The sequence below is a fragment of the Onychostoma macrolepis genome, chromosome 22 (assembly GCF_012432095.1).
Source record: "Onychostoma macrolepis isolate SWU-2019 chromosome 22, ASM1243209v1, whole genome shotgun sequence".
Lineage (NCBI taxonomy): Eukaryota > Metazoa > Chordata > Actinopteri > Cypriniformes > Cyprinidae > Onychostoma > Onychostoma macrolepis.
Window position 1 is genome coordinate 32325762 of NC_081176.1, and position 23153 is coordinate 32348914.

Here is a 23153-nt window from a genome sequence, read left to right on the forward strand (position 1 = left end):
CTATACTTTGTATTATATCACATTTGTATCAAATTACAAAAAAACACTAGTTAACGCAAACGCAAGGGTGTTTCTAACGCAGTGTCTGTGGGAGGGACGGTAAATTTGACATCCTTCTCTCTTCTGACTGCTGTTATCAGTCTCTGACAATTTTTTTCCTTTGATTGAAAGTCGTGAAAATGCTATCGCAGAGTTTTTCTTTTGCTATATGAGCAAATGGGAATGCAAAAAATATATTTGTAGTACTCTCCCATTCACTGCTCTCGAAGTTTACCCAACTATGACGACTTCCGCTGCTGAGAAACCCGGAAATGTGAAGGTTTATTAAGCTACATACAGCTATCTTGAGGCTTATCAATTTCTTAAAATGTCCTGTGTGAATGCTCCCAATCAGTGACCTCCATTTAGAACAGGAAACAAATTGTTACTATTGATTGCACTGTACATAACATTTTAATTAAATATTGTAATTTAACTTATTAACTTAAATTGTACTATTTTTGAGGTACATGAAATGTGTTTTAAAGTTCTGAGATATTTGAGTCACATTTATTTCTTTACAGTTTTGTCAAGGTGTAAATGTTTTATGTTTTGTTCATAACAATATTAACACTATTGTGTTTCCATGAATGGGATTGTGATGTGCAGTATTGACTATTTAAGGAGATTATTTGAAATACGGATATTGCTGTTGTTTATCAATAAACAATGTTTGATATGTATTTGTTTTAGTTTTTCAGTTTGTTTATTAAAATTATTAAAAATGTCAATAGCAAGAACAATAAACTAGTGGGAGGGGTGGGGGGTGCAAATATTAAAGTACTGAAATTAGGAAATGGTGCCTCGAAGGTGGTTCCTGACCATTCTTAATAAAAGGGTTCCTCCAGGAAGCATTAAAGATCCTCAGAGAACCACCTCTTTTAAAACGGTGCCTAGAGGCTCTACAGAGGGTCCCGCCGGCGCGGCAAAGTGAAGAACCCCAAAAGGTGCCTCCAGGAACCTTTAGTTTTTACAGTGTAGTCTCTTTAATCAAATTGGTGGCTTGAAATTTCTGTTAAAATGTGATTATAATATTTCTAAAATCCCCCTCAAATTATCCAAATTTCATCAGCAAGCCCTTCTCGCTTGAAAAATCTGTTACTGTCACAATTTCTCTCCTCACACCTCTTGGAAATATAACTGCTTCAAATAAATCTTTTTTTTTAACAAATTGTTTCAACAGAGACATTAATCATCTTATAAAAATGTTTGACAATTCTGGGAATCTTTTAACTTACGAACAATTCATGTCGACTTACAGTTTTCTCGCACAGTTTAGGGAATTTAATTCAGTTATTAAAGCTATTCCTGTAACACATTTTGACTTGACGTTCAATAAATGTCACGATGCAACAGTTCTCCACTTTTCCCTTAATTTATAAGGCAACTTTATGATGATGGTTTTCAAATTGCTTGGCATCTCCAGCTCCTCCATATAATCAATTTCTTCCATTACATTACAGCATCCACGCAAAAAGAGAGCATAACTCTGCAATGAATTTACATCCTCTGACTTTACTGAAGGCCATCCAAGAACCTTCTCTACATATGCAGCAGCTATTCTGAACTCATTGCCGAAATGTTCTTTTAACAATGCTTTGGCTTGCAAATACCCTCTTTGTGCATCCATATGGTGACAACTGCGCACAAGTTCCCTGGGCTGACCTCGAGTGTATTGTTCCAGAAAGTATAAGCAATCTCGATTATGTTTGGTTTGGTCTTCTATTCCATGCTCAAACGCTCTGATGAAAGCTCTGTATTGCAGAGGATTACCATCAAACACAGGAATATCTCTTTGAGGCAGTGTGCTGGATTGTTGTTGTTCTACAAGGAGAGCAGTAATCTCATTTTGTTTCTGCATGACACTGCAAATATTTGAAGTTGATGTTCCATCAATGTTCTGCATTACATTTGATGTTTGAACTGGTGACGCAGAATTATGGTCAATTTGTGGTGCGCTGTGAGTTTGCCGAATCACATTCCTTAAACCTCCTTGCTGGGAAGTTTTCTTTGGCATATATTCCTCCGCACGAGGGTTGAGAGTAACTTCTTTTTCACTAAAGGGCTCCGTAATAAACCCATTGCAAATCAACATCTTTCCACTGAACCATGTTTGTTGTTTTTCTTTTTCTTCGCTGGTCAAAAGAGCCACCACAGAATTGTGCATTTCTCTTGCTTCATCGCTCAATTTGATGAATTTCTCAAAAGAGCACTGCACCTCCTTTTCATATTCTCGGTTGGACATAAAATCTTTTATGATAGCCATTAAGTTCTTTGCCTTGTTTAGTTTACTCTTTCTTGTCTTTTGCAGAGTTTCCAACTTTTCCAATAATGCTTTAGGAGTGAGCTTAGTAGGCCTCTTTTCCCTCACAGGCTCCGTTTCCACTTTCTCACATGGCTCAATAGTCTCTATTTGTTCACCAGCAGCCACAACATCGCCATAATTCCCAACACTCATATATAGACTGTAGAATTCATTCACCTTTGGCAACGTGAAAACTCACGCAACCAATGCATTGGAATAACGCTATTAAATGTGTGCACACAAAATCATTCCTCAAGTAGCGCTACACATAACTTATTGACTTCATTCATTCGATTCGTCGCAGCTGCTCCTCGATTCACTGCAACGTCCAATTAGACTCAAATCCATAGCGAAGTCCAGTGATTAGTCCATTAAAATTTCAAAAGGTTCCAATGTAATGCGTGATAATCCACAAAGAAGCATTTTTTGACAAATATAGTGACATAAATAGCCATTTTGTCACTTGAGGTGTTGTAGGGTGGTTTCTGACGCGTGAGATCCAAACAAGAAAAGTCATCCTCCAAATACTGCTTTACCAGATTTATTCATCACACAGCTCGTACAGGTCACTTCAGCTCACAGCTCCTCTGCACAGTGCACGTAAAATCCCATCCGATGCCTTTCCATATTCACCTCCAGACACGGTCAAAACATGTTGTGCTTCCCTCTAATTACACACCTGACTTTCTTACTCTTTGCCTACCTATATACTCATTAAGGCCCACACTCCACCCAGTGGTCAAAAAGCAGAATTACAACAGATATTATGACTCTTACAATGTCTCCTAGAGGGGAATTTTTTCTGAACTCTAAAATTGAGAATATTGACTGAGAAGAGCTTGGTTAATTCCTTTTAAATATTGTAAAGGAAATTATGATGGAAATTGATACCGGCGCAGCTGTGAGTATTATATCTGAGCTGCGTTCTCAACAGAGTCACTAGAGTCACGCTGAAAACATACACAGGAGAGATTATGCCTGTGTTGGGACAGTTAAATACTCTTCAGACTGATTAAATTGTACAAGACTTGGTGCCACGGAGTACATGTAGATCATGGATTGGAGAAAGTCCTGTTAATCTGTCATTTTTGTAATTATTGATCTTTAGGTTTAATTTTTATTTTAATTTAATGTACTTTAGGAGTGTGCCCGAAGCCGAATACCTTATACAGAAAGGCACAGATAATGGCTTTTAAAACGAATAACGGATAATGAATAATTCTGCCTGAATATTCGTCTGAGGCTGCAGCACAGTCTGGTGTTTGCTAGATAACAGGTGAGCAGGGGATCAGCACGATATTTTACACAAACCTCTAAAGTTACGCAATAATGAGTGTGTGAAGTGAATGAATTTAAACTTTATGAATGAAAAGAGCACAAATCAAACACCGCTTGCTGTTGACTCTCCGGCATCTCTCAGAAATCAGAGCTTGGCAAGAGTAATATCAACTAAAATAATACATCATACACGTTCTGTTATTTGTGTATATTTAAAAGGCAGTGATTTAAACCTTATAGGCTACGATATGATACACGAATGAATGGACTAAGCACAGCGCGATCATCAATCAAACAGCTGCGTTGCACGTCTCTCAAAAACCAAACCAGCTCTCTGTCAAGAGTAGGCTAATAATCAGCTTAGATACAGATACATTTTCTACTAGGCCTACATGTTCGCTTCTTTATCTTTTGATGGTTTGCGTGGCACACGCACATTATTTAGTAAAAACATTATTTAAAAAAAAGACTGCTTAAAGAGTTACGCGTAATGATAAAGTGTGCCTTGAATTAATTCAGTCATGTTATATTCATATTCTATGTTATATATGTCATATTATACACTATAATTCATAGTTATATTCAGTCAGGCTATAGCTACTGTGCTCTTTTTTTCCATACTTTTCCAGACCTGCAAGTTACTTGAGTGAAATACTTGTTTAAACTGCGCAGGAACCGGTGAGCCGAAGGAAATCATGTTGTTTTACACAAACCTCTAAAACTACAACGCAGTAACAAGTGTGTGAAGTATTGCTCTCAGTGTTGCTCTTGCCTTTTTCCATGCATTTCCTGGAAATTACCTTAATCAATTTCCATATTTCTAAACTGCATAGGTAACACTTTACAATAAGGTGTCATTTGTTAACATTAGTTAATGTATTAACTAACATGAACAATGCATTTATTACACTATTTATTAATCTTTGTTAATGTTAGTTAATGAAAATACAGTTGTTCATTGTTTATTCATGTTAGTTCACAGTGCATTAACTAATGTTAACAAATGCAACTTGTGATTTTAATAATGCATTAGTAAATGCTGAAATTAACATTAACTAAGATTAATAAATGCTGTAGAAGTATTGTTCATTCTTAGTTCATGTTTACTAATGTTGTTAACTAATGAACCTTACTGTAAAGTGTTACCACTGCATAGGAACCCTTACTGTTTTAATTGGAAGATACCTAAATATTTATTTATCGGATCACGAAAGGTCCCCAAAATGGGACTCGAACTCGCGTTCCCTGAAGCATAACCGCACTGCATCTCGAAGCACTGCCTATACAAGGGTATCGGCTCCGACTGTAAGAAGATATTTAAATAAACATTATAATCATTAAAGAATATATTTTAGTCAAACATGGCATATTTGTTCAGTGATAACTACGAAAAAAAAGAAAGGCTGTAAAACCTTAGACATTTTTTTAATGCTTTATTAATTCAGTGCGTAAAACCATAGACATAATGGTCTTATCAAGTATAACTGTACGACGTTCCGGTTCAAGCTCCGCCTACTTCCGGTTTTATCCGAATACAGATACAGACACGAATAATTTTGTGAATGTTACAGATACAAATACTAGCTTCGCTGCACACCACTTATGTACTTCCCTGCATGTCGCTCCTAACCTGTGTGACCTTCTTTCTTCTGTGAAACACAGTAGTCTGGGTATCATTGCTTTCCATTGTGTGGACAAAAAACATTTCTCAAAATATCTTCTCTTATGTTCCACAGAAGAAAGTCACACTGTTTTGAAATGACTTGAAGATGAGTAAAGTGACGACAGAGTTTTCTTTTTTGGGTGAACTATCCCTTTAACATGAAATGCTTTTGTTTGGCAGTATTTTCACACAGTTCTTGTGTTCAGTAATATAATAACACTCACCGTAGTTTCTGCAGTTTACAGTGTGGATCCTCCAGTAGAGCAGAAAGCAGCTTCACTCCTGAGTCTCCTGGTTTATTATCACTCAGATTCAGTTCAGTCAGGTGTGAGGGGTTTGATCTCAGAGCTGAACTCAGAGCAGCAAAGCCTTTCTCTGTAATATCACAGCTGGAAAGACTGCAGAGAAAACACAGAAAAAATAAAGATGAGTTAAGTTCATTCACCGTTTATCACAGACCCACGAATGAGGTGTCAAATCAACCGGCTCATTGAGGAGAAGAGTGCTGTATCTTTTCTAAGCGATCGGACCTACGATGTTCGCACAGCGGACGAAAAAGCAGGCAAAAAAATCCCATAGACTTAAAATGGCGGAATGTTCATGAATTTGAATCTCAACTGTCACTTTCTCTCTCTCACTCACTCACACACACACACACACACACACACACACACACACACTCTCTCACACACACACACACACACACACACACACTCTCTCACACACACACACACACACACACACACACACACTCTCTCACTCACACACTCACACACACACTCACACACACACACACACACACACACACGGGTTGTGATAACTGAACTTATGAATATTTCATAATCTTCTTTAAATAGTTATTGTAGGAGCCATGCTTACTATCTAATTTAATTTTTCTATATGTTCATTTAAATACTAGTTTGCTGCTTTATTGTTAATGTTGTTTATTTCTCTGAGTGTGTCCTCTGTGGGTGTGAAGGGAAGATGTTTAAAAGGATATGCCCCCCTGACAGGAGAGGGGTGCTGGTGCGAGAGCATACAGTCTTTCGACCGTGCGCACGCAGCTAAGATGGCACGGTGCAACAAGCCTGCAATTAGCCTTTAAGATATTTGTTTGTTTTATGTTGCAATTCAAGCTAATTTTGGTTTAATAAACTTCAGTTATTGTTTCAACAAGTCTTTCTGGATCTATTCATGCTACTTTGCACGCGTCGGATTATTGCATCAACACCTCCCACACAGCCAAGAAACAAGGGACAAAACTGGAAAGTTGAAGCTTGTTTTTACCACTACAGTCATAATTGACTAAAATATGACGAGTAAATTTACACTACAATATATTAGCTAATTAATGAACTGACAATATTATTTATAAGAAGTATAATAACTTGTAAAACAACAACCAGGAACAACCAGTTCACGGCTCTCTTGTAAGCAGCATATATTGCTGAGAGAATGGCAGTATAATCCAAATGTGTTTATAGAGATTGTGTTTATAGAAAATGGTGAATTGTTTCATGAATTCTGTTAGTATTCAAGAAAAACTGTAAGACAGCTTATTAGAAAACAAAAACATTTGGAAAATTTTTGGGACAAGATTCACAGATTTCAATGTACACTGATTATATTAAACTATACGGTCAGTACATCAGAGTTAAATGAAAGTGTTCTATGCATTTATTTCTGTTCAAAAGTATGGAAATTGATTTTTATAACTAAGCTTCAAATAGTCCTATTCTGTATCCTGTGGCTCTCTCTAGTGGACAACATTAATATCACAGCTTTTAGCCTCAGGTTATGTTATCACACAGGCTTTGATAATAAAATAAACTGCATAAATAACTACCAATGAGTGTTTTTTCACTGTTTATAATTCACTTACCAAGAAATATCACCTAAAAATCAAAAGCAAACCATGAAGCTCTATTCAGCGACTAACATGCAGCTTTTCTCCAAATATATTCTGTTCATTTTCGTCAAATGTTATCATCTATTATCTATGTTCATGTGTTGATATCTACTGAAGTCTTATGATCACAGTCGTAGGGAGACAGATTAATAAAATAGACAGATAAATACATTTACTTTAAGTAAAATAACATATTATAATACATTAAAACTGTTCTTATGAATATTCATGAGATGATACAGCATATTATAAAGTTATTTATAATGCATTACGCATTCATTATAATGCCTTAAGAATATCTTTATAATGTATTATAAAGACGGGCTTCATAGAAAGTGTTACCAAAAATCCTTTCTTTGCTACGTCAAAATCTAACGAGTCAAATCTTACGTCTGACGCCTGAATACTATGAGATTATTCACACACACACACACACACACACACACACACACAGACTCTCTCACACACACACACACACACTCTCTCACACACACAATTGACTGAATTGTGTGGACATCAGGCGTAATGGTTTTTATACTGTACAAACTGTATTTTCTATCGTCTTACACCTAAACCTACCCCTTACAGGAAACTGTGCATTTTTACTTTCTCAAAAAAAAAAACCTCATTCTGTGTGATTTATAAGCGTTTTGAAAAATGGGGAAATGTCCTCATAAACAATGTTTCCTCTCATTTCTTTTCTTGCTGAGCAAAACTTCTCTCTATTGGGCGGATATTTCGGGCACCTGAGCAAAAGCATTCTTCATACCTCGTACAGCGCACACACAAAAAAGTGTGTAACTTTTAACTAATGTGCTATTTATATTTGATTTGACCCTTGATGATAAAACATGTTTTACAGTATAATACACTGCCGTTTAAAAGTTTGGGATCAGTGAAGTCTTTTAAAGAAGTTTCTTCTGCTCATCAAGGCTGTATCTATTTGATAAAAAAAAAATACTGACTATTATTTCACAATAATACTCTCTATATATTGTGAAATATTATTGCAATTTAAAATAAGTAAAGACTTATATTGTTAGAAAAAAATTCTATTTTGAATAAATGCTGTTCTTTTTAACTTTTTATTAATCAAAGAAAAAAGTAACAGGTTATTAAGCAGCACAACAGTTTCACTGTAAATCAACATATTATATATATATGTATTATATAATATTGCATATAAAAAACAACACTGATAATAAATCAGCTTATTAGAGTGATTTCTGAAGGATCATGTGACACTGAAGAATGGAGTAATGATGCTGAAAATTCAGCTTTTGATCACAGCAATAAATTATATTATAAAATATAGGTATTAAAATAGGAAACCAATATTAGATATTGCAATAATATTTCACAATAATGTATTTTTTAAATAAACACAACCTTGATGAGCAAGAGACTCCATTAAAAACAAACTAAAATAGCCTTAACATTGTTTACATGTCCTTTTCACCCAAGCAGCTTCTTATCAAATGCAAGTGAACTTTTGAAACATTTAAATTAGCATAATTTTATATTTTAATTATTTTACAGCATTATTAAATATAGCATTATTTATTATGCCAAAAATCATTTTAATGTTTTAAAAGTTTACTTGCATTTGATAATATGATGACATGCATCCCACAAGCTGTTAAATGTAACATTCATACACATTATAATATATTATTGATATTATTCAACTGTCTTTCATTTTATAAATAAAAATGCAATTACAACTAGATAAAAAAGTTTGTCAAGAGAAACTTAAGGTTGGCTTGAGAAATCCTAGCCTGAAAGTTTAAAGCAGTTGTAAAAGCCTGAAGTTTGAACATTTAGATAGATGTTGATAACATGTTTCTAGCATGATTGACATGTTTTTAGCACAATTAACCTGTTACTAGCATGTTGCCAGCATGATTAGCAAGTGACTAGCATGTTGCTAGCATGTTTCTAGCATTATTATCATGTTACTAGCATGTTGCTAGCATGTTTATAGCATGATTAGCATATTACTAGCATGTTGTTAGCATGATTAACATCTGACTAGCATGTTGCTAACATGTTTCTAGCGTGATTAGCATGTGACTAGCATGTCACTAGCATGTTTCTAGCATTATTAACATGTGACTAGCATGTTACTAGCATGATTAGCAATGCTACTAGCATGATGCTAGCAATATTTGCAAGTTACTAGCATGTCGTTAGCAAGTTTCTAGCATGATTAGCATGATTTGTTTACATTTGAATTTTGACAGTTGGAGTTTGAATAGTCTTGGCTCATCTGAACATTCCGTCAATGTAAGTCTATGGGATTTTTATGATTTTTAATCTTCATTTTTATGAAAACTGTAAGTCCGATCAGTCTGAAGAGATATAGCAGCTCGAGTCAGACCGGTCTGAAGAGCTGGGCTGAGTTTGGTGGTTCTAGCTTGAAAGCTCTAGGAGGAGATGAGCACTAAGTTTACCAGCCGGAGCGCAGCGGGCGAACAACAAACCATAAAGAACATTCCTGCTTGGTCTTGTATCTGTGTTTTCATTTTTACACGTGTTCATTATTTATCTGTATTGTTTGTTATCATGTTTAGGAACCATGACATTAGTGAAGGGAGTAGATCGTAGTTGTGATCCGTGACTAGGCCCACGGTTCAGCATGTGTTCAGAGGATTAATTGCTAAATTTAATAGATAACAGAGTATTAAAACCTAAACAGAAAACATATTGTAATAAAAGCGGTAGGGGTGAATTTATTATTCCATGTGATGGAGGCCGAGTGGAGAAGCCTGGTCAGCAGTGAATGTGATCTAAACTTGTGTTTGCTTCTCCAGCGTCTGCATCAGGCCTCATGGCGTCTCTGAGAGAGGAATACTGCAGGACACCACAGGCTCCACGAGAACACAGCACTGTCTGTCTTCACTACACCTGCTGCTCTCTCCAGATCCCTCCAGAGGACCAACAACATCAGGCTGCTGGCGTGTGTCTAGCACAGCACTCACCATTTAACACACTAACAACACATTAGTGTGATACCCAGACTGAAGACTGTTCAATGTTTTTAAATGTGTCAGATGCTATATTTTTCTTTTGGTAGTATATGTTTGGTACATCTACATACAGTATATATATTAAAAGTTGAAATGTTGTGTTTTGAGTTAGGTATTAACAGTGCTATGACATAATATTTATGATTTAGTGCTGTATAAATAAAACTGAATTGAATTAACCATAAATGCAGATGATGCACCTGCACAGAACACCACAGACCCAGCGGACAACTTGTCTGTATGCCGTCAATATTGATTATTATACCAACGGCATCAAAAAGTGTTACTTACTGGTAGTCGTGACCTAAATATAGGCAACTTGTAATTGAGAAACAAAATTATTCTAATTGTTTAAATATTCAAATCTTTAATTTACTATGTATTTATACATACAAATATGTAGCTGAGATTAATAATTGATCTCTAAACACACATGTGTCTTCTGGCCTGAGAGGTCTGTGCTGCTGTCTGAAGTGCATACAGGCATCTGTAGCTCATGGGTTCAGACAGCGAGCCTCAAAGCCTGGGAGCAGAGTCAGACACTGCACATCAAGTGTGGGGGTCACATTCTCCTCTAAGACCCGGTTTTGGCAGTTTTCAGATGCGGAAGTTAAATTCTCTCTCAAAAACAACTCCAGAAGCCTTAATAGCGTATTTTAAAGAAAATCTAGTTCCTACATTATTTTTCTATACATCGACTCACTGGGGTCTCTAACCTGCAACATGCCCTTTAACCCCCTCAATCTGTATTATATTTTAGGGTTTCAAAAAATTCCCTCGTGTCCAAATTCAACATGAAGGAGGTGGTCTGCTGCAGAAAGAGGCTTTTGAAAAGACTGCACTGTTCTCGATCATTAGAGGTATGTTTATAAAACACAACATTCACCAGAGAGCTTCGCTCTTTTTTTAATACACTGAATGGTGATACACAATATATATCTCCTTTTTGTTTTTAGTAGACATCCAAGCAAAGGAGAATGACTCCGTGTCACAGAGTAATTAAAGTAAAACATGGTCAAAAAGCTTTTCTTATGCTAATGTTTTCTCTTATTTGGCAGATGCTGTGATAACAGTGTTTAAAAACTCTCTCTGCCGCTGTTTAAAAACTAGCCCTCGTTGCACTTTTGAAGTGCTGTTGTTTCAGCCGAACTACTCAGTGGTGTTTGCCTTGATCTATCGCCCGCCAAACAAAGATGTTCTCAACGAGTTTGCTGAGTTTCTGGGGGATATTGTTACTAGCCGTGACAAAATCATAATCCTGGGAGATGTTAATATCCATGTATGCTGTGACTCTAAACCACTCTCAAAAGAGTTTCGAAGTCTCATTGACTCATTTGATTTTGATCAGTGGGTGTCTGGCCCCACTCATATTCAGGGTCATACTCTGGATTTAATTTTATCACGTGGTTTGCCTGTATTGGACATTAACATCTTAGACTCAGGCATGTCAGATCATTTGCCAATCTTACTTTCTGTACCTTCTACTGGAACTACACATAAGCATCAACCTCGTGCACGGCTGACTCGTGTCTTTTCCGGTTGCTCTAGCAAGGATTTTACAGTTTTATATTCTGAATTACGTGCTAACCAGGACATGGACTCATGTTTAAGCAATCTAGATGCTGTTGAACATTTAAACTGTTTTAATTCTACCTGTTCTAATATTTTAGATGTTGTTGCTCCCCTTAAGAAGAAAAAGCATAATCACGTCTCTAAGCCCTGGTTAGATGACACACTCGTTCACTCAGACAGACCTGTAGAAGGCTGAACGTAAGTGGAACAAAGATAGATTACAAGTTTCTTATGAAATCCTCAAGGACTCCCTCTCGGCATTTCAGCGAGCTGCTAATGCTGCTAAGCGTAAATATTTCTCTGAGTTAATTTTATGTAACAGTACTAGGCCCAAAGCCTTATTTTCAATGATTGATTCTGTTCTTAATCCCACTATTAATCATTTTCCGGAGGTATCTGATTCGCTTTGTGAGGATTTTGCGAGATCTTTTAATGATAAGGTTGTACAAATTAAATCTCTACTGACTTTGTCAGCCTATACTTCACTTGATGTTCCTCTCTGCTCTTGTATTGTATTGTATAACCAGCTTCCCGGCAGCAACAGAGCTGAACTTGAGGAACGCAGCTGGGAAGCATTTTAAACAAGAAATAAAACCAATAATTAATAACTTCCTTTAAGTTCACTGTTGGTTGTTTTATTTGTTAAAATAAGTAAACCAACAAAAGGGTTAATCTTTTTTTATGTTGTCATTTATCCAGAATATTTTAATGTTAAGTGTGATAACATGCTCTTTTTCTTTTAAATATCATAAATTATTTAAAATATTTAATTTTTAGTTGTTAAAAATGTTTATTTTTCTTAATAAAAGCTGTGTATTTAATTTGTTTGGATGGATTGCCATTTTGTTGTCTATTATATGTATATCTGAAGGCATTCTTTAGCTGTCTATTTGATGTCTAGTCTATTCTTGGGATATTATTAGACGTCTATTAAATGTTCACTGACAGCCCAAATTCAGTCTTGTTTTAGTCTAGACGTCAGGGCTGTGATTGAACGGCTATTAGACATCTTTTAAACGCAAAATAGCTTGCTGGTACCCCTCATATAACCGTCCGTCGCACACATCCGTCATGTCTGTAGTTTTTTAATACTTATTATCCGTGTTTGTAGTTCTGAACTAAATCCTTTGTTAAAGCGCAATGGATTGTGGGCAATATTAGCCGTTAGAGGTGCACGGATCCACACTTCAGAAATCTGCCTGAAATAGTAGACCATCCGGGGATGCGATCGCTTGCTGGGTATTTTCAAAAAACGTGATCATGTGAATTATTATCTAGTTATCTAAACATCGCTATGAACAGTTTGCACAATACAGCTGTGTGTGACTGTAAATGTCTCTGAGTTTTGTTATCGTTCTGTGCTCATCCTCCTCTATTTCCAGCACTTAATCAAGCCACTCTTCTTTAATACATGAGGACGTGGCGCTGGCTCTCGATTTGAGCTGTTTATTCAGCAAACATTGAAGTATTCGGTTTCTACAGCGACTCATTCTCTTTCTATGAAACCTGTAAACCGCATTCACCGCTTCTGACTCTACAGCGGCAGCAGCTCTATAGCGGTTTGACCGAGCATTGCAGCTCTTTCACTTTTTCTAGAATTCAATCAAATTACTTTCCCAATTCATTTTTGCTTCTACGCGGCACATTATTTCTTCTGCACGGCCACACACACACACACTCACGCACTCATTCACACACACACACACTCAAAGAAACATTTGTATTTATATCAGAGAGTCACAGCCCTGTTCCTGGAGGCACCACATCTTTGCACAGTTTGGATGAATCTCTCTTATCAAACACACTTGATTCAACACTTCAGGTCATTAGTAGAGCGCTCTGTGATGTTAGCTGAGTGTCAAATAAAGACCTCAAAATATACAGAAACAGTGTAGAGAAACACAGGCCTGCTGTACACAATAAAGTCAATAAAACAAAGACAGTGTAAAATACTCACTCAGCCTTTCTAGATGCTTTGATCACTGGCAGCAGCCTCAGGAGACACTCTTCTGATCGATCATATTTCCACAGTATAAACTCATCCAGCTCTTCTTCTGAGTTCAGCAGCACAAACACCAGAGCCGACCACTGAGCAGCAGACAGAGAGACTCCAGAGAGACGACAGATATCTGTTCCTCTCAGGTATGTTTGTACCTGCTGCTCCAGTGAACGATCATTCAGTTCATTCAGACAGTGGAACAGATTGATGGATTTCTCTGGAGAGGGATTCTCTCTGATCTTCTGTTTGATGTATTCAGCTGTTTCCTGATTGATCTGAGAGCTGCTTACTGTCTTTCTCAGGAGGCCTTGTAAGAGAGTCTGATTAGACTCTAGTGAGAGACCTAGAAGGAACCGGAGGAAAAGGTCCCAGTGTCCGTTCTCACTCTGTAAGGCCTTGTCCACTTCTCTCTCCAGTAAACTGGTCATTGTTGACCTGAACTCATTCTTCAGTCCTGTGTTTTGTTCAGAAAAGGACAGCAGCTTGAATAAAGCAGCAAGAAACTCCTGAATACTCAGATGAACAAAGCTGTACACCTTCCCCAGCTGCAGTCCAGACTCCTCTCTGAAGATCTGGGTACAAACTCCTGAGTACACGGACACTTCTCTGACATCAATGCCGCTCTCTTTCAGGTCCTCCTCATAGAAGATCAGGTTCCCTTTTTCCAGCTGTTCAAAAGCCAGTTTTCCTAGAGACAGAATAGTATTTCTAGCCTGATCAGGATCGATGTCATATTTCCCATCATACTTCTGTGTCTTCAGTTTGGTCTGAAAGATCAGGAAGTGTGTGAACATCTGTGTGAGAGTCTTGGGGATCTCTGCACGCTCTGCTTTACCCATCATCCTCTCCAGAACAGCGGCTGAAATCCAGCAGAAGACTGGGATGTGACACATGATGAACAGACTTCTTGATGATCGGATGTGTGTGACGATCCTATCAGCCAGACTCTGATCATTTATTCTCTTCCTGAAATATTCCTCCTTCTGAGGGTCGTTGAATCCTCGTACCTCTGTGAGCTGGTGGACACACTCAGGAGGGATCTGATTGGCTGCTGCTGGTCGAGAGGTGATCCAGAGGAGAGCAGAAGGAAGTAGGTTCCCCTTGATGAGGTTGGTCAGCAGCACATCCACTGAGGCTGATTCTGTTACATCAGACAAGCTACGATTGTTTTGGAAATCTAGACGTAGTCGACACTCATCCAGACCATCAAATATGAACATGACTTTGTACTCATCATAATCTGCTGAATTCAATTCTTTGGTTTCTGTGTGAAGGTGGTTCAGAAGATCCACAAAACTGAGATTTTTCTGTATCAGGTTCAGCTCCCTGAAAGGAAGTGGAAATATGAAATGAACGTCCTGATTGGCTTTTCCTTCGGCCCAGTCCAGAATGAACTTCTGCACAGAGACTGTTTTTCCAATTCCAGCGACTCCTTTAGTCAGCACAGTTCTGATGGGTTTGTCTCGTCCAGGTGAGGGTTTAAATATGTCGTTGCAGTTGATTGGTGTCTCCTGTGTCTCTGGTCTCCTGGACACTGTCTCAATCTGTCTCACCTCATGTTCATTATTGACCTCTCCACTGCCTCCCTCTGTGATGTAGAGCTCTGTGTAGATCTCATTCAGACGTGTTGAGTCTCCATGATTGGACATTCCTTCACTGATTCTCTGATATTTATCCTGTAGTCTGGATCTGAGTTTTTGTTGATACACAGGCATCAGTTCTGAGCAAAGGAAATAATTGTTGTTATTGGCAGAGCAATATTTTAGAAATGTATTTTTAGGTTTGATATGTTATATATTAGATTGTGTCGTGAGATTCAGGAACATTAGTGACTGAAGACAGAAGATTCATAATAAAAACACAGGCTATAATCTGCTGATCAGAGCTCTTACTGGTCTGTAGTGTGTTAGCGAGGTCTGTCTGGTTCATCTTCCTCAGGATCAACAGTGTGATCTTCAGAAGCCCCTCTCTGACTCTGTTATGACCCTCGTCATCATGATGGTCTCTTTCAGAGCATTCTGGGTAATCTGGACTCAGTAGTCTCTTAAAACTTTTCAACTCAGAGATGATTTTGTGCTCAAGCTCCTGAAATCATAGTGAATATTCAAACAATAAACCTCCATTCAGTCACAGAGAAAGTGAAACACACAAGAGTCAAGCCTGAATTTATTTTTTGTAGATTTCCCCATTTATTAATACTTTTACCCAGAGGGTTATTGCGATGGACACACACACACACACACACACACACACACACACACACACACAAAACCAACCTTGAAAATGGAGTCTAAGTTCTTCTTTGCTGAATGTGATTCTGGTCCTTCATGTTTTTGACTGTAGTTAAACAAATATTGAATATTTTTGTAAATATGTATTAATGTATTTAATACACATCAGTAAATGAATGAATATCTTATATATATTTCTTATACTGTAAACTAAACAACACCTCAGATCAGCAGATGAGTCTCCCGAGCTGAATTGCATTGGTTGCTTCATTGATCGGTCACTCTTCATGGACACACAGCTGGGTTCAGGAGATTCATTCTCACACAGACTGAAACACAACAACAATAAAAACTGTTTCTGAAAATCTCACACTGCTCCGACAGAAACACCTTTACTGTCTCAACCTCCCTTTAATGTTCATCTTTCACTTGAGTACTGAATAATGGCAATGGGGAGCTTGTTGAACTTTTAAATATGCATTTCATATTTATTTCCTACACGATTAATTTATGTTTCTCATCTAAAGATATTTTAATCATGTACCATGTATTTATTCTGTAAGTGTGTTCAATCGTATAGAATTAGTCGTGTTGAAGCTAAATAAAGTAGTTATGTGTTCTTCAGAAACACCGCCCCTTTGTGAAGGAAACAGATTCGCGCCATTTTGTCTTTTTTTTTTTATATAGATTTTTTATTTTTTTACTTTAGTTATGCTGTCATTGTTCTTATTGTGTAACAATGTATTACGTTAAGCAAGTTATTTTTGGGGGTATTATTATATCATGTGTTTCTGTATATTTGTAATCAGTATGGATTGTTGTGTACTGTAGAAGAAAAAAAACTTTTTCCAAGAAATGTTTTTGCTTATTGCTTTTAATAATGTACAATATTAAGGTTGCTAAGATGCTTTTATTTATTTAAAAAAAAAAAACAGCTTATAGTTGACCAAAGCTTTTTTGATCTGTTATTAATTTTTATCTGGTTTTATCATAGATTTTATCATAGTTTTGTTTAATTAATTGAATCACCACTGCATATAGTGCATAAAGCTTTCATTTAAACAAACATCATGTTAAATCAACGTGAGGTACTCTGATATAAAAAGCAAAAAAAATCATGAAAAAAATCATGTTTATTTGACAAACATAAGTTAGGCAACATAAACGGAGATAAATTATGTTGAGAGAACATATAAATATGTGCAACCGATATATATATATATATACATATATATATATATATATATATATTTTTTTTTTTTTTTTTTCAGTGAGGAGTCTGTTGTGACTCGAGAGTTAAAAGATTAAAGTATTATTTGTCTGTATATAAAATGAATCTGCCCCATGTGCCCTTTTCATTCATGCATTACAGAATAAAATAGACCGATGCACACATATAGATACAGACAGACACAGAAACATCCAGCAGCAACAGAGACACTGCTGACAATAACACACCTCACCTACAGTATATATGACACTCATAATATCTCACCTGGACTCAACAGAAGAGTCTTCCTCTCTGCAGAGATCTGAAGGATGTTTCCTCACAGACACATCGATGTGTTCAGCTAAACCTGATTCATCCCCCTGAATCTGACTATAAATTAAAATGATATTGTAGTATGCATTTATTGTTTCTGAACATTAAAAATGAAATATTTCACGTTCTCTCACCTCTTGACTGTCTTTATCTGTGTGTGATGTTCTTCAGAGAGATTCATTCTGGAGGCCATGGTTTCATCTAAAAGCAGATACAGATGTTGATCCTCAGAGTGAGTTATGAATCATCTCAGTAATAATTTTCTCAAATCCAGCTCTGTCTCAACAGTCAGTCCTCAGTAATGACCTGCACACATGAAAAACAGTTTCATCCTGACATTATTTACACAGAATCAAATTATTCACAAACTGCATAAATTCAGACAAGCACTGTGTTAAACTGAAAGTAAAGCTGGAATCTGATGATTTACAGACTCTGTGTTTTATCTCCTAATGTCTTTTAAACTACTTTCAAAATATCTGATACTGCTGTTGTACTTCACTTTAAACCAGTCAGGACTGATTTTAACTATCAAAGATGATTGAGAAATCGTGATACTCACCGTGTTTTTCTCTCTTAATGTAGTTTACTTCCTCGTCTGACGAAACAGATCCTGCTGTAATAGTTTCACTTTCTCTGTCGAGCTCCTCATCACTTGCTCCTCCTTCAGGATACGAGTGGAATATATCAGCAGTGTCCATGCAGTTATTTTCTTAGTAATGTGAGAAGCAAAGAAAGCAATAATAATCTGGCTATAAGTTAAAAACATAACTATTTCAAAGAGTCATATAAATCAAAAAACAGGATGTAAGTGTAGTAAAATCAGCAAATTAATATGTGAGCACATGTGTCCATTAGTCGTACCTAGACCAGAAACCCCTTCTTTATTTTAGGGAGTTTAGGAGTAACTGATAAACTGAATTGAGGACTAAACTATATCATCTTATCTTCATCTGTTGCTGTCAGATATTGTAAGAAAAATGACTTTCATGACTCGTAACTTTTGCAAAATTCACATTTTCCTGAGTCACGTTTCTCTATTCTGTGCAGTGTGAGAGATGCATGTCAGAATGTAAGTGTTGTTATTTTTATTTTTTTCCTGTTGCTCTACTAGTTTTGTAACCCAGCCAGCAGACTCATGAGGACACATGCTCAGCCCAGACGAAACAATGAAATGAACACCGCTCACAATACCACCTGCTGGCCAAAGAGTGTAACACAAGCAGATATATTACAGACAGAGGTGGAAAGTCCAGGGGTCAGAAAGTAAAAGTCCTGCCATGTGTTTATTCAGCAGCTGATTTCACCAGAGGAGGAACCAACTCATTCCTTTCAAGACACAAACGAGTCTCGAGTCAAATCCCAAGTCCTCAAAGAGTTAAAGTTAATGACATAATTAAGAGACTGATTAAATTATATTATTTATCTTAGCGATATACTAGATCCACAGGGGATGTTTATTTTTATTGTGATTTCATGTTTAAATACAATTTTCTTGTTGTTTAAAAGGAATTTCTTACGATAGTTAAAGCTATAACTAATGGTGTTGTTCACTTAATGAAATGTCGTCTATCGTTTGAAGTGATTGTAGAAAGGGAGCTGACTTTTTTTGGTTGATGAAAAGTGTATTTAAGACCCAAAATGTAGTAATAAAATTATAAGAAATGTGTTTCAGTCGAGGAAAATAATTACTCCAAGGGGAATTTTTTTTTTTTTTTTTTTTTTTTTTGAATTCTTTGATAAGATTAATTGGAAGCATGGCTCTTACTTTATAAATTCTGTGTCCCCAATAAAGTTAAATAAATAAATGTAAAGAATTTGCATAATATATACCCCACTAATGAGATTACATCCAAATTTGGTAATCCTCATCTGAATAATTTCTGTAATGTCAGTATTGAGTCTATTGATCATCTTTTTTTCAAAGTGTCAAAATTATTTTCTTCAAAATCCAATGTAGACATTGATTTAACTATGTGTGATATATTTTGCTATTTTTCTCATTGTAAACATAACACAGAATATATAGGAAATATATTTATTTTGTTGGGAAAATATTATATTCATAAATGTAAATTTTCTTCAACATCCCCAAAATTACATAATTTTCTTTTTGACTTTAACTACCAAATTATAACACTAAAAAATATTAACACCAAAAAAAGTGTCAAATTTGTGAAACTGTATAATGATCTGCTGCATGTTACATATTTTTTTTTTATTTACTTTATTTTTTCTTTATTGTCTTCCTATATTATTCCTGTATTTATAATGTCATCCAATGTTATATTCAATTGTTGAAGTTAATTGTTTATACTTGCAATATATATACATATATATATATATTAAAGTTATAAGTGAGCATGGGTGCCTCTCGGTGGATTGTTTTGGCATTACACCTCTTAGTCTCACAGGGGTCCTCGAAAGGCGGAGACCCTTTTCTTTTCTATATTTTATCTTTTATTTAACATAATAACCAAGATATGTAGTCGTAAATAAATAGTAAATCAAAGAATAATGAATTGAATAATGAAAAGAAAGCATGAAGACAAAAGTATAAAGAAGAATCGCAGCAGGTTTGCATGCGTGTTTACTCATTTATTTCAAAGGTGGAAAATAACTACAAACAAGATTTAAATGAATGAGAAATGTATTTTCAAAATGTAATTTTGTAAAGATGATCAAGAAACACCATACAGAAATAAATACATTTAAATAAATAAAATATGGTGCAGTATGCATGATGGCAGTCAAAGAGATCTACATTTGTCTTCTTTACTATAACAAATTATATCCATATTGTATGCATAAAATATCAACCCATTACTATTAAAACAACACAATGTATACATAATATATAATATAATAACATAATTATTTAACATGAATACCTTTTGCTTCTGACAAAATTTTCCATATCGACACAAAAAAAACTTGCTGTCTACACAATTACAAAAAAAGACAGGCAATCGTTTATTTTTATTATTTTGTTCAACAAAAATCACAGGTGTAATCAATATCTAAATGTCATCTCTCTAACACACTCATTCACTCTCTCCAGGAGATCATGGTCTACTTCAAGTGCTGCTGCTCGCAGCCAGAGATGCTTTAATCCTGTGATGGGCTGAATACAGCAAACCAGTATCTTACCAGAGAAGTGTTGATGGATGATGACTGTAATGGAGGTAAAGACGATTACAGTCAGTGACACATGAATCATAACTTACATTATTAGACGCGCGCGAGTCCGTTATTATTAGTGTGCAAATAAACAAACCATGTATGCGCCTCTCTGATAGCTTTATGAGCACATTTCAGTATGATCGCATGTCTGGCAGGTGTTTATAATGGACACTCGCTGAAGAAGGTGTTTTTATAGGAGTTTGTTATGTACAGTGCTGTAACATTCACTCTGACAGAGGAACTGTTCACTGCTCATGTTGAGCTGCCTTCAGATCACCACACTCAACACATTCATCATGTTTTTATTTACTTTTTTAATTTGTGTTTTGCTCTGTTTAATAATTCTGAATACAGATCCGTGTATATTTATATAACTTTAAGTGACTGGGATAGTGGTCTGTTGGCGTCTCCGTGTGGTCCTGCTTGTTACTGCAGCTTGTAGTTATTTATATATGTATAGAAAATAGTCTAAACAAGTGTAACATTTATTTTTCTCACAGATTTTGCTGTTGCACTGTATACTTCAATTTTGAATTATTATTAAAATTAAAAACAAAATGTTTTTGTTTTTCTTGAAAAAAGCTTGCAGAAAATATAGTTTTGTGAGAATCATCCTCAATCTTGAATTTGGTGAAATTTAAATGCTAAATTATTTAAAATGTTTCATGTCTTAATCCTTTTCTTTTTGTTATACTGGGTGAGCTTCTGCCACTATAACAAATTCCTCGTATGTGTAAACATACCTGGCCAGTAAAGCTCATTCTGATTCTGATTCTGATAAATCATATCGGGATGTATGCTAACATTTTTGGATGTGCCGCCCCACCTAGAAAATTTGCCACCAGCCGCCACTGGTTCAGGACTTTCTGATTTGCTTAACGAATACTGCGTGAGGGGGCGAGAAACTGGCCAAGGGCGGTCACGTACGGGACACATAAATTAAGCCCAATAGACGGGACGTCTGGGGCTAATAGCTAATACGGGCAGTTGGCAACCCTAGCTTTCCTCTGCATGTTCTGGCATCCTAGCGCACAGCAGCTGTCCACCATATTAAAATGGTGTAAGGTGTGTAAGGTCTAAATAGTCTGGTCTTAAATTATTGTTCTACAACTGTCGATAGCAATGCTAGCGCTCTCCTGGTCGCCTGCCAAAATGTCTGAGTTCAGATTGTGACGTCAGCAACACTGAAGGTGTGTTCGGCTTCATGAGCGGGAGGTCCTAAGATGGCGGAGTGAGAGGTGGTGTTTTTAGCAGGCTCTGAATTAAAACTTAAAATTAGCCAAACTTTTGATCCAGTTTGAATGTAATAGCCCTATTTTATTTCCTAACAATGATGTCGGACCATGACTACAACTTGATTGCTCTTCATGAAGTCTGCGATGATGACATGATTGAGGAGACTGAAGTGGATCAGGCTAAGACCATTGAGGACAAGGCCTTGTCCAAAAAAGATAAGGTCAACTGGGACCACACACCGATAAAAAACAAAATAACTAAAAGAAGCAAGGTACAAGACGACCATGCCAAAGAAGACACGGTAAACGCTATCCTCCGGGAGGTACAGGAGCTAAACCTAAAAATGGATGACCAAACGATTTCTAAGCTTCGAAAAGCAGATTATGGCCAATTCATCAGCCATCGACAAGAACAAAAAAGACATATCTGAGCTTCAATCCCAAGTAGCTCATCTTAAAAAAGAAAATGCAATTCTGAAAAGCGTGTGTGAAGAACATGCTCGCTACAAGAGAAGGTGGAACCTGAGGTTGACCGGCTTGCCAGAAAAAGATGAGGAGAACGTCCGGGAGACCGTCATCGGGATTCTGACCCGGATTATCCCCGTGTCGGTGGAGAGGCTGCGGGACACCGTGGATACTGTGCACCGGCTTGGAAAGAGAGAGAGCGCCGCCACCTCAAACAACGTTCCCAGAGTTGTCATCATTCAGTTTGGAATGCGCACGATTCGGGATGAAGTCTGGAAAAAATCTAAGGATGCTAGAGTCTGCAAAGATCTTCACATCAACTTCAAGGAAGATGTTTCCAAGGAGGACAGACTCGCCCGTGCCAAACTGTGGCCGCTGGTGCAGGAGGCCCGAAGGAGGGTTATGCGTTGATTGATAACAAGAGAGTGGACCCAGACTGACTTTTCTTTTCACACTATTGTTATTGTTCTTAAGGTATGTTTTTTTTTTACCTGATTTTTTTTTTTTACAGGGCTATTGCAATTTATCACAAGTTGCGTGGCTAGTTAGTTTACTCATTCCTGCGCTTCTTTTCTGTTATCTTTACTGTTATATCTGTTCATCTATTGACTCTTTATTTTATGCTATCCTTGTTATCGTTAAATGTAAGGGGACTGAAAAATAACGTTAAACGTAAGGCAACATTTCTTTATTGTAAGGATC

The 23153-nt window shown here is 36.5% G+C and overlaps 1 protein-coding gene across 5 annotated transcripts in view; it reads right to left on the minus strand.

The window, feature by feature from the left end:
* The window catches only part of LOC131529982 (NLR family CARD domain-containing protein 3-like), a 257033-nt gene extending 238828 nt beyond the window's left edge, over positions 1-18205 (minus strand). For 3 of the 5 annotated variants that reach the window (XM_058760043.1, XM_058760042.1, XM_058760038.1), the window contains exons 1-8: positions 18131-18180; positions 17703-17874; positions 17521-17625; positions 16247-16354; positions 16071-16131; positions 15687-15879; positions 13753-15514; positions 5510-5683 (exon numbers count right to left, since the gene is read on the minus strand). In XM_058760043.1, the coding sequence (XP_058616026.1) occupies positions 5510-5683; positions 13753-15514; positions 15687-15879; positions 16071-16131; positions 16247-16354; positions 17521-17625; positions 17703-17761 (2462 nt within the window). In that variant the 5' untranslated portion in view covers positions 17762-17874; positions 18131-18180. Of the gene's footprint in view, positions 1-5509; positions 5684-13752; positions 15515-15686; positions 15880-16070; positions 16132-16246; positions 16355-17520; positions 17626-17702; positions 17875-18130 lie in introns of all 5 variants that reach the window. The other 2 variants (XM_058760039.1, XM_058760040.1) reach the window with 2 other exon arrangements.
* Between the last annotated feature and the right edge of the window lie 4948 nt (positions 18206-23153).